The sequence below is a fragment of the Prionailurus bengalensis genome, chromosome E4 (genome assembly GCF_016509475.1).
Source record: "Prionailurus bengalensis isolate Pbe53 chromosome E4, Fcat_Pben_1.1_paternal_pri, whole genome shotgun sequence".
NCBI classification, from domain to species: Eukaryota; Metazoa; Chordata; class Mammalia; order Carnivora; family Felidae; genus Prionailurus; species Prionailurus bengalensis.
Genome location: NC_057360.1, coordinates 1,629,888 through 1,642,043, shown reverse-complemented (window position 1 = coordinate 1,642,043; position 12,156 = coordinate 1,629,888). Strand labels below are relative to the sequence as shown.

The window sequence follows — 12,156 nt, the reverse complement described above, 5'->3', positions numbered from 1 at the left end:
GGTGTCTGCTCTGATCTCCTGGAAATGCTGCTTCCATCATCATCGGCTCGTTTCTGGTTTAGGTTTCTTCTCCTGGGGCACAGCCTGCCTCTGCTTTCTTCCTTTTGGTACCGTAGTCTCTGTTCATCGCGGACGGCTCTCCCTTCCGTTTCTTCCGCAAGGGCGTGCGCTTAGCTGTCTCTGGGTTTTTTCCGTACATGGTATACCTTCAAAAAACTGAGGATTCTGTGGGATATTGTAGTTTTCTCTTAACTGTCTTATGCTGACGGCTCCCACGTTTACAGCCGTGATCCTGCACCTGAGATCCATATTTCCAATGAAATGGAATCCACGCGTCCTTTTGAGAATTTGGTGCCAGCAGTGGACTCCTGCCCTCTTCCACCCAGCCCTGCATCCTCCTTAAATGCGCGTACACGTGCTCTTCTGTGCAACACCTGCATGACATTTCGGAGGGTCACAGACCCCTCGGTTCCAACGAGTGGTCCTCAGTGAGTGTTCTGCTGCGGAACGCATGCGTTTGGGTATCCCGCTAATACCTCAGTGCGCGCACACTTCCTTCTCTTCGTATTTCACCCGGACTTTCTGCTTTAGGAAGTCTGTAATTATCTTCATTCACAGGCTCTGTTCCGGCATACCCTGTGACTTCTGTCTCGGAAAGCCTGACAGATTGTCTCTTCGGGCATTCTCGTCGCCGATAGCTTTTCTGGCGTGTGTTCCCTTATGCGCTGGCATCGTTTTCTAGTTGGTTTTCCTGCCTTTAACCTAGATCCCTTTCAGTTTTTCCCACTTGCTTACTGTCAGATTAATTCTTCTTTAAGTCGTGTGTTCATGGTAGAATCCCAGGTAGCGCCGGAGGGCCGGAGATCGGGGAGCGTGTGGCCTTCCCTTCGTGTTAATCTCCAGAATCAATCCCTCCTAACCGTTTCTGCTTTTAGTATTTTGGACGGCTTCTTCCATAGCGCGAGATGATATGTTTCTATTTCTGTCTCCTGATTAGTCGAGTGATGGCTAGTGGCGGCTGACTTTACTAGGAAACCCGAATTCTTCATGTCCCTGCCCGTTACCAGTGGCCACTATTTGTAGTCCTGCTGTCGGTTTCTCTTTCAAATTGAACCTGTGTCTCTTCACTGCTCCCTCTGCGAGGGGGACTCAGTGGTCCTGCCGTCCCGCTCCGCCCCCTGGGTGTGCTGTCTTGTCCGTGTGTTTGCAGGGGAGCCCCCCCACCCCCTACCCCACTCTGGGGTCCCTTTAAACCTCATTAACCAGGGTAGTTGGAGTCCTCACGAATATGTGACTAGCTAAAGTTTTTGAGTTTTGTAGTTTCTTTCTCCCTCATTTCTTTCTTTAACCTCAATATTTAATAGACCTTTTCCACTTGAAAACTTAATAAGCACATCTCTTAATTTTTTTAAAAAAAATTTATTTTTTTAACATGTCTTCTCTGTTTTCTCTGTTGACTTTTTTGGGGAACTCCTACAGGTCAGATGCTGGCCTCCAGGGTTGTTGCTTCAGTATACTTCTATTTCTTCATTTTCTGCTTTTTTCTTTTTGTTCTGTATCATTGGCAATATTTTTAGCCACACATCCTAGGCCAGCACTATTTAGTAGAAATACAGCATGGCCCATATATGTAATTTTTAGTGGCCATATTAGCAAAAGTAAAAAAGAAACCTGTGACCTTAATTTTAATAATATATCGTGTTTAACCCAGTTTATCTAAAATCTTATCCCTCCAGGGGTGCCTGGGTGGCTCAGTCGGTTGAGCATCCGACTTCAGCTCAGGTCGTGATCTTGCGGTCTGTGAGTTCGAGCCCCGCGTCGGGCTCTGTGCTGACAGCTCAGAGCCTGGAGCCTGCTTGGGATTCTGTCTCCCCCTCTCTCTGCTCCTCCCCCACTTGTGCGCACTCTCTCTCTCTCTCTCTCTCTCTGTCAAAACTAAACATTAAAAAAATTTTTTTTAATATTATCATGCCAGCATAAAGTAAGTGTAGAAATTGTTACGGTGTTTTACATTCTCTTTTTCATACTGAGTCTTTAAAATTCGGAATGTATTTTACACTTACCAGGCATTACTGTCCAGACAGGCCACATCCCTGGCTCACGGCCACCTAACCGGGTGGGACGTGGCGGATCTCTATTGAAAGATCAGTCTTAATCTCCAAGAGAGCTTTTTCTGTTTTGTAATCATTCCCTTTTTAACAGCCTGTTCCAGACTCACGATCCGTATCTTAAGTCTCTCATGTTCTGGTCCTTTCTCTGAGTCCTCTCCCTCCTGTAGAGCTGGGTTGTTTGTCTTTTGTACTCCGTATTCCTCAAATATCTGGTAATCTTGAGTGGTGCGCTTCTTTGTAAACGGATTCGATCGAATGGCATCCGTCCTTGGCTCGGGTTTCCCCGCTGCATCGTGGAGGTGACGTCTCTGCAGGACACAGCCTCCCTGAGAGCGAGGGCTGCCGGGGACGGGGGTCCGTGGAGGCGGGCGGAGCACACAGACCGGCAGGCTGCCCTTCAGGTAGGGAACAGGGGCGGAGGGCCGACCGGCCTCGGGACCCCACGCAGGCGAGCTGGCGCCGGCTCCCCCAAAGCCGTGACTCAGCCGAGGCCGCGTGTCCGCTTGGAGGGCAGTCTGTGGTCAACGCCGCTGCGCCTGTCGAGCTGAGCTCGGGGAGGAGAGGGTGGCGGTGCGGCCGCTCTTCGGACAGGGCGTGCGGTTATCACTCGGCCTGATCGTGGCTGCGCTGCCCGCTCGCGTCCTGCCCCCTGGCCTCGCGGGAGGCCTCTCCTGCCTCCTCTTGTCCCGTCTGCTTCAGCCACGTTCGGCACGGATGCCGGCTGTGGGCGACGACGACGGAGCGGGGCGGGGACGTCAACAGCCTTACCCCAGACCGAGCGGAGGCGGGCGTGTGGGCCAGAGGGGCAAGGGGACGCCGGCCAGGTGGGTGTCCGGGTGAAGCGCGCTGCGTGCGGAGGGAGCAGCCCGGGCGGAGGCCTCGTGGTGCTCGTGCACGCGCGTGCCCGTGGGCGAAGAGGCCCCTGAGGCCGGGGCAGAGAGAACAAGTGCACAGGGCGAGCGGTAGGTGGGTTGGAAGCCCGCGGAGGGTCCTGTCACGCGGGGCGCGGCAGGCGATTGCGCAGAATTGAGCTTTCGTTCCGAGCGGAGGAGGGACCGCCGAGCGGTCTCGATGGACGCGAGTCGTCTTGCCGTCTCGGAGACTAGCCCAGAGGGGAGCGCGCACGCCGGCGGGCGCGCGGCCGGGGCCGGCCGGCGGGAGGACTCGCCGGCGGCCGCCGTCGCGGTCAACGAGGCGGGACCCGGGGGTGGCTCCCGCCGGGGGGTGGACGTGGCGAGAAGGCAGAGGCTTGGGCTCCTTGGGCTCCTTGGGGGCGGGGCGCCGGCAGGGGAGGGTCACGGCTTTCGACCCGAGCGGGTGGGGCGGGGAGGGTGAGTCGTCCTCGCCGGAGCCGCGCCGCGCGCGCGAGGGACTGTGCGAGCGGAGGCGGTTTTGTCGGGAGACGCCGGGCCGGGGGAGCTCTGACGGCGCGCGGCCGGGACCCTCGCCGGGACCCTCGCCGGACGCGCGCGCAAGGGCGCCGGGCAGGTGCTCGGCTACGCTGTCTACAGAGACGCGGGCGGGAGGCCGAGACTTCCCTTCGGGCTCTGCTGTTCCCGCCTCCGTCGACCTGATGGTGGAGTTGGTCTGCCGCCCACCCCCCACCCCCCCCACCCCCCCACCCCCCCCCCCGCGTTCTACCTACTTTGTCGTGAGTTTGTGTAGGCACGGTCAGGGGTTTTCTGGAATTCCGGGAGGGGAGAGTTTGACTGTGGACGTCCGCGGACCGGAATGAGTCCAGACAGTCCCGTGTGTCGCTTCCCCTCAGCGCTCCCGCGAGCCGTCCTCACGTCCGGCGTCGTTCTCTGGCCGGACGTCTGCGGGCGTCGGGGTCCTGGGCCCCGGCGGCGTCTCCTCCGTGCCTCGCTCGGCGGCCGCTCGTTGTCCGGAGACTGCCCTCCGGGGCTGTGGGTAGCTTGCTTTTCTGAACCCTTACGACTTAATCACCCGCTCTGTTACCTTTTACCGTTGGGGGTCTGGTTTACAGAAGGGCCTCCTTCCCAGCGAACGTCGTAGGCTGCTCGAGAGGAGAGACCTGAATGAAGTTTCTAAGAAAAAGCCGGGAAGTTTCTGGTAGGGAATTCACGTATGTGTGGGTGTCAGGTGTAAGAGACAGAAAATGTGAGTGTGTATGGTTCGGAGGAGAGTTAAATAAGATAAGACACGCTGTTTTCATGCTCCTTGGGCTTCTGTCTGTGCCGCTTGGGAGATGGCAGGAGGCTTCCCTGAGGAGACGGCTTTGAGCCAGGCCCTGAATGGGACCTGGCGGAGCATTCCAGGCAGGAAGAGCAGAGGGTAAGGGCAGGGGCGAGCAGGGGGCCCTCCTTCCTCCCCCTCCCCCCCGCCTTAGACCAGGAGGTCGAGTCCACTCGCAAAGTGCTTTGTATGCCATGCTAAGAAACTGCTTTTTACTTATTTATTTATTTATTTATTTTTGAGAGAGAGAGCGAGAGCGTGTGCTCGCGTGCTTTGTGGGGGGGGGGCGGGGAGCAGAGAGAGGAAGAGAGGGAATCAGCACAGAACCCAACATGGAGCTCAATCCCACGAGCTATGACATCATGACCAGATCAAGAGTCAGACGCTCAACTGACTGAGCCACCTAGGTGCCCCAGAAATTGCTTTTTAGTAGTCTTGTCTTGAATTTGTCGTATAATAAAAAGGCACCTTGCTTTTTAACACTTAAGTATTTTCCCATAACGAGAAAGGTATACACCATTTTCCTTTGGCCTGGATCCCGTAATCTATCTTTGCTGGGGGGTTAGATCTACTGGGAAGAAGATACTCTGTAGCGGACCCTTAGTATCTGGTCCTTGCCTCGGCCAGCCGGGCTCCTGTGTTCTGTGGCCTGAAGACAGATGACAACAGACAGAACAAACTGAAGCTGGAGGAAATAGGTGTAATACAGGGAGCAGAAGAAAACCTGAAAATACACTGTAACAGCTTTGGAAAACTAGGAGAATATACTTCACTCCTAAAGCAGAAACCCTAGTTATTTAAAAAATAATCATTCAGAAACTAAGGAAATGTACTTAGACATTAAAAAAATAGGAGTTTTGAAAAATAAGTTACCCTAGGAATAGTTATAATAAAAGATAAGGGACAGTAAACGAGAAAGAAAATAAAATAAGATCAGATTAGGAGGTCTGATATCCAAATAATGGGAGCTTTAAGGGAGCAAAGAACGAAAAGCCTGAGGAAACAGAATTTGCAAATAAATGACAGGAGAAAGTTTCCTGGACCTCAGTGATGTGGTCGTGTGGGTCAGAGCGCTGCAGACCTTTTCCGAGTAGGGCCAGGTGGTAAATGTTTTAGCCAGAGAGTGGCCACGAGGCTTCCGTGGCAGTGGTTCGCCTCTTTGCAGTTTGCTGGGGACAGCAGGGGCAAGCGGGAGTGGCCGGCTTTGGGCCCTGGGTTCTCACTTGTGGGGCCCCAGGTCTGGATGGACACGACTCGCCAGTGTCCCGCCCAGTAAGTGAGAAGAACAGACCCACCGACAGGGCCTGTCGCTGGAGTTGTAGACTGCGAGAGTAGAACTTGGGGTGGGCGGGAGGGCTTCAAATCCTGAGAGGTTGTTTCCAAACTTCTTCTCTGTACGACTCCCCAGGAAGCTACTGGAAGGGGTGTTCTGTTAAAATGAGAGAATTGGGGCGCCTGCCTGGCTCAGTTGGTTAAGCATCCAACTTGGGCTCAGGTCTCGATTTCATGGTTTGCGAGTTCGAGTGCGGAGCCCGCTTCAGATCCTCTGTCTCCCTCTCTCTCTGCCCCACCCCCTCTCACGCATGCTCTCTCTCAAAAATAAACATTTAAAAATAAAGTGAGAGAATAAACCATTCAGGAATGAGGACGTCGTGGCCCCACCAGGAAACAAGGCACCCATCTTGGGATGAGATTAGGGAGTTCCCAGCGTCACTGAAGGTGAAAGCCAGACCTCGGGGCCCGTCCGATGGGCCAGGGATCTGAGGTGCTTCCTGGGAAAAGCAAGAATGAGGGAACACGAAATAGAGCGGATCACCTGATGCGCCGGGTCATGTCGAGAGGGTTTACGGTTCCGGTTGGAGAGTTTGGGGTGAAGAAGGGATAGTGTAAAGAAAAGAACCAGATGGGGAGGAGACAGTGATTTTTGACACCAGAACAAGGAAGAAATTGCTCGGAAGAGCAAATGTGATTGGCCGTGAATATTGGGATCCAAAGTGGTGTCGTGATTTTATTGGAAGAGCGAGGAAGGTGAGGTTCTGTGGCGGAGAGGGGCAGGAGGTGGCTCACCTGTGAAGGAGAAAGCGGGTACCGTGCGACTGAACAGCTGAGAACTGGGGGAGCTCAAGAAGCCACCGTATGTGGGAACCTGACATCAGCGCCAGATCGAAAGGCTCTGCTTCTGGAGAGCGAGATCGGAAGCTGTGTTTTGTTACACGCTCTGTGACACGACTGTTAAGGTGTGTGTGCATTTTACAAGTTTAATCTTTCTGTTTCAATGAGCGTGAATTCGAGTTGATGAAACAGATGTTTACTCCAGGTGTTGTCTTAGTGCGTCCAGTACCTTGACTCTGGTAACGTGACGGTAGTTACTGGTTAGTTCTCTACCCCTGTACGTATCGTTTGTTGACGTCAGTCTTTGGTTTCTACTCGTATTAGTAATTCTGGCTTCTTTGACTGTGATGAAAACCGTATTGAAGAAACATGAGTCAGTCCTGTGTTCAGTCTCAACATAGGACGTAATTTAGTTAACGTCTATAAATAGCGAATGGGCACCACTACCTGAAAGATATAAAAGGGCCTGGTAGTCCCAGCACAGAGCAGGCCGGGAACCATGCGGTTGTACAGCCCCCCAGTCAGCCGGCCGGGGCCGGATGGACCCAGAGTCGACCGCCTGCTGCTGTGAGTACGGGCCTGTGTCGGGGGCTCTGTAACTGAGACCTGCGTCCTCTGCTTTCATCTGGTCCGTTTTGTATTTGCTTACTAATGAAGAAGTGGAATAACCCACGTGATGTGTTCAGAAGTTGTATGTAGTCTTATCTTCTGACAAGTGTCGGTAGCATCGTAGTGTTACTAAATGTTGTCAACTCAGACTTTAAATCATTTCTCTATCTACCTAATAACACTCTTCATCATAGGTAAGGCTGTACGAAATGTGGTTTTAAATTTCATTATATTTTGCTCACTTTAAGAAAAATAGTCTTTGGGTCAACATAAACTAAATGCGTGTCTGAATATATTTTTAAAAAACTATTACTCTCACTGTTGGCCAGTGCTTTGGGCATCTCTTGACATTTGGGGAGACTTCTTTCGAGGAAGGGGGTATTTGGGTGGTAGGAGGAACTATTTTTGATGTTTTTTAAATGCTCTTGGTGGCTGTGATATTGGTCCTTTGCGCTGTAATTGTTTCTGGAAAAATGTACATGTTCTCAGAAACTTTCAAATTATGGTAAAGTGCATATCCTAACTTAAGAGAAAAATCAGTCTGGTAGAATTTGTGCGTACTTCAGGGTTAGAGCCCAGGTACTTTGGAGAGGTCCTCGGATGGTTCTAGCAAAGAGTGAAGAAACCGTGCAGCACAGCTCTAGGAGGAGGCGTCCCCTGCGTTTCCTGTATGAGAGTCAGGAGAGTCTGCTTTTTCTGGGAAAAGCAGAGATTATAAATTTGGAAACTGCCCCCCAAAAAGATAATACAAACGTCCTGCTTTAGAGATCAAAACGTGTGAATGTCATGTTTGTATGCCATCCCGTTTAGGTGAGAATTATTCACACTACTAAAGATTTGTAAGCCTGAGATTTTCTTGTTGACACGCTACTTTGGGAAATATATTTAGATGCGCATCTTTTCAGTGAGCGGGCTAGAAACGAGCCAGGGGCTTTTAACGCTTTCCGTCCGTCCTTCAAATCAAGAGACTGTGCGGTCAGCGGAATCTTCTGCAGCTTGTGAACTGCCTCCTCCAGCCGTGTGTCCGTGATCGTGGGGAAGCCATCTGGCAATGTGCTCCTCTCCCACATCAGTAGATACTCTTGATCTTTGATAGGCTGAGAACCCTAGAATAAATACCATAACCTGTGGAATAATCTTCTTAAGTCAGGATTCCCTGGCCGTAAATGCCATTATGCAGTAATCCTTCAGACCTGGCCTCTGCCTGTGACTTAAGCTTACTTTTAGTGATAAAAGCATGTGTCGCCTGGAGAAGTGGCCATTAACTTGGAGGTAAAAACAAGCAAACAAACAATCAAAACCCAAAGAACTTGAATGAGAACTGCAGTGAGGGGCGCCCGGCTGGCTCAGTCTGTGGAGCATGCGACTCTTGATCTCAGGGTCATGAGTTCCAGCCCCACCGTGGGTGCAGAGATTACCTTAAATAAATAAATAAAAAGAAATGCAGTGTAGTTTTAGGATACTCTATGGTTTAGCCGTGAACAGTATTTACATTATTGTGTCAGTGACGTAAACTCTGATTATGGATCTCATTATTCTGCTGGGACTGTGCTTAGGGACCCCGGGTATGGTGAGGGCCCCACAGGAGGCATCGGTAGGCAGTCTCTAAAGTGAAAAGAGAAGGAACGTCCAAAAAGAGTTGGCAGTAATGGTCTCTGGTGTTGGAGCCAGGGCTGGAAAGGTCGGAGCAGTCGTCTGTTGGTTTTGTTAGTAAGCTTCGTGCACCCACGTTATTTGACGGGAGTAAAATGAAAGAGGTGGCACGGAAGCGTGCAGGGGCCCAGTGACTTGGGTCTTTCGTCACAGATTTCTCCGTGAGCTTCCGTGCCCTGAGATACCTCCCCTCAGCTTCCGGACGCAGATGCGCTCTGGTTAGAATAACGTGGGCGTCTCTTCGCCTTTTGGACCAATAGGTTGTTTAGACGATTCCATTATAGCGTATGCCCTTTTTTTTTTGACACAGACCGTGTTTTAAGTTTAATGGTACGTCCCAGCCAAGTTTATTTATTAGAAGGTATTACAAAAAGAACCGACTCTGTCTACCCAGTTTATTATTGAAAACATCCTTGTGAGTACACCAAATTTCTTGCCCTCACCCCTGCAGCGATACCGCTACCCTCCGTGACTTTGGCAGTTAGCGGTTGTCCAGCAGCATAACAAAGTCAGTACTGTGCCCTAAAACTCTGATTTATTATGTTCCAGCCAGTGTCTCCACCACTGCCTGTCCTGAGCACTGCCGTAGGTTTCTTCTGCTTCTCTCTTGCAATATTCTTTTTTAAAAAATATTTTTTTAGCATTTATTTATTTTTGAGAGACAGCGCGTGAGTGGGGGAGGGACAGAGAAAGAGGGGGACACAGAGTCTGAAGCAGCTCCAGGTTCTGAGCTGTCAGCCGACTGAGCCCCCCAGGCACCCCATCTCCTGCAATATTGTCAAGTCCGGTGACCTGTCCCGAGGGAGGCTTCGGGTTCTTCCGACAGAAGTGGGATTGGTTCACTTGTCAAGTGGGCTCTTTCCTTTTTTATAGTCAGTTTAGGAAACGGGGAGAGATTTCTGGAAGAATCTTAGTGGTTTATTGCTAGTGCTGGGAGGAACAAAGATTAGCATACATACACCCTCTGTCAGTTAGTTCTGCCTCTGATTGGAACCCAGCCAGGCTATCAGCCAGTCCAAGGAAAGTCCTAATTTGAAATTTCCAAACAATTATTATTATAGCTCACATTTATTGAGCGTTCATATGCTTTCAGGTACTTTTTAAAGAGCTTTCAAGGCATTACTTCATTTAATCTTACCCACGGTGCTATGAGATTATTATGTAGAAGATGGGGCCGAGTATTTTTATTTGGAGAAAGTTAACTTTTATGGCAAGACTGTTGTTTGGGTCCAGGTGGGTACTTGGAGACCTTTGCTTGCTCTGTTATATGTATGTATGGAAGTTAAAAGCAAGCTGCCTGTTTCACAGCCACATACATTGGGCCTCTGTAGGTTTTAATATAATCACAGCGATTCCACAGCCAGCATTTGAAGTCCTAGCATGAAAGAAGGGGATTTTTAATTTAATTGCATAAATACTGAGACCTTCCATACATTCTTAGACAAGGAGGTTAAAAGACATGAATGTTTTCCATCGATCTTCAAAGTTCAGAAAGTGTTACTAGGACTGAGAAGGATAGGTCTTGGCAGAAGGGGTAGATTTAACAAAGGGATTCTAAAACTTAGCCAGAGAAAGCGAAGTATCTGAGAATCCTCTAGAAAAACTCAAAAGGATGAGGAATAAGGATGGATGCACCCTACTAATTTCTTTCAGACGTCCAGGCCTGCTGGTGCCACTCTAGACAAACATCCACGAACCAAATGTTGTGGAATTTCAGAAACAGGCAACACACAGAAAGGTGGCATCTTCTGCCAGTAAAGGTACAGTGATGTGGCTCACTACTGCGTGCCCAAACCCGAGATGAATTTCATATGAGCTAAGGATTTTGTTGTAAAAACATGTCATTCCGTAATCTTGTGGGAAGGGGCTAAGAGGGATGTCAGAGGCAGAGCACATGAAGGAATCCCACCACTAGACTCTCTATGTAAAAGTTAAAAGCCGTATGACAACTTTAACAAATGTAACATATTACAGTTTTAAATGACACTTTAAAAATCAAAGGCAGTTAAAAAGCCGTAATAAAAGTTCAAAATACATACGACCAACATCTGTGACGATGGGTTGTTAGCTTTAATAGAGAAAAGAGCTCTACAAATGAGGATGGAATGTTAACTGTCCGGGAGAAAAGCCATCAAAGGACACAGGCAGCTGTGTCCCAGTAGGCTGCAGGGGCCAGGAGGCCAGCTGTCACGTGACTGACAGCACGTGCATTAGCAGCAGTGAAAGACCCCAGTGGTGAAAGGAAGTTCTCTCTATCCTTGGGCTGCTGGGAAGCCCAGCCACTAATCCTGAACAGTTTGGAGCCATGTATCCAGAATCTTAAGATGTGTGTACCTTTTCTCCTAGCAAATCTGCCGGTAGCGATCCTTCAGAAGCAGTAGGGAAACGGCTTAAAAATAAATGGAGCAAACTTTGGCGGAGCTGTTGTCGTGGCTCGCCGGCCGTTGTATTTCTAAAATGATGGCGTATTAACTTGTATCGTGAACATTCGAAAGAGTGCCTTGGTCACTACGGTGGTACGCTCAGTTACTTGGAAAATTCATTTATTTGTGGCACTTCCCTCATGAACAGCGCACACTAAAATGAGCCGTTAGTGTCGTGTGCTACTAGTGACCCTGCCAAGTTACTCTCATCTCCGTGAGGCTGGGAAGTGGTGCGGGCCGCCGTGGACGGCAGGCTCCGCTCGCTTCGCCTGTGCATCGGAAGGGAGGCGCACGCGGGCTCGTCGCGAGTAGGCTTCTGAGGACGGCGGCCGTCGCCGCGCGGCTCTGATGGCTTTGGTCTCGGAATTCCAGGCAGCTGCAAGAACAGCAGCGGCAGAAGGAGCTGGAGCGGGAGCGCGTGGAGCGCGAGCGCGTGGAGCGCGCGGAGCGGGAGCGGCTGGAGCAGGAGCAGCTGGAGCGCGAGCGGCTGGAGCGGGAGCGCGAGCGGCAGGACCGGCTGGAGCGCGAGCGGCTGGAGCGGCTCGACCGCGAGAGGGAGCAGCGGGAGCAGCGCGAGCGGGAGCAGCGCGAGCGGCAGGAGCAGCGGGAGCGCGAGCGCGAGCGGGAGCGGGAGCGGGAGCGGGAGCAGCGCGAGCGGCAGGAGCAGCTGGAGCGGCAGGAGCAGCTGGAGTGGGAGCGCGAGCGGGAGCGCCGGCTGTCGGCCGCCGGTAAGGAGAGCGCGCCGTGCTCCGTGCGGGTGCATGTGCGGGCAGGAGCCGGGGGCGGGGGGGGGGGGGCGTGGGGGGCGTAGGGGGCGTGGGGGGCGGGCGGCAAGTGGGACACGGAGAAGCAGGCCGCACTTGTTGCTCTGCCGCCTCCTTCCCCCTCGCGGTGTTACTGCACTTAGCGCCGGGGGCTTGAGAAAGTCGGAAACGTGCGGCCCGGTTTTCCAAGTCTTCTCAACTCCCTGTCAATTGGCTGTAAAGTGCAAGTGTGTTTTTGTGGGAAGTGTTTACTTTGGATGAACTTAGAACACGGCCCCCCCCCCCCTT

At 51.6% G+C, this 12,156-nt stretch overlaps 1 protein-coding gene across 1 annotated transcript in view; it reads left to right on the top strand.

The window, feature by feature from the left end:
- The window catches only part of ENAH (ENAH actin regulator), a 137,678-nt gene that overhangs the window by 104,224 nt on the left and 21,298 nt on the right, over positions 1 to 12,156 (top strand). Inside the window, 1 exon segment of the mRNA XM_043568099.1 lies at positions 11,477 to 11,832. Within this exon segment, the coding sequence (XP_043424034.1) occupies positions 11,477 to 11,832 (356 nt within the window).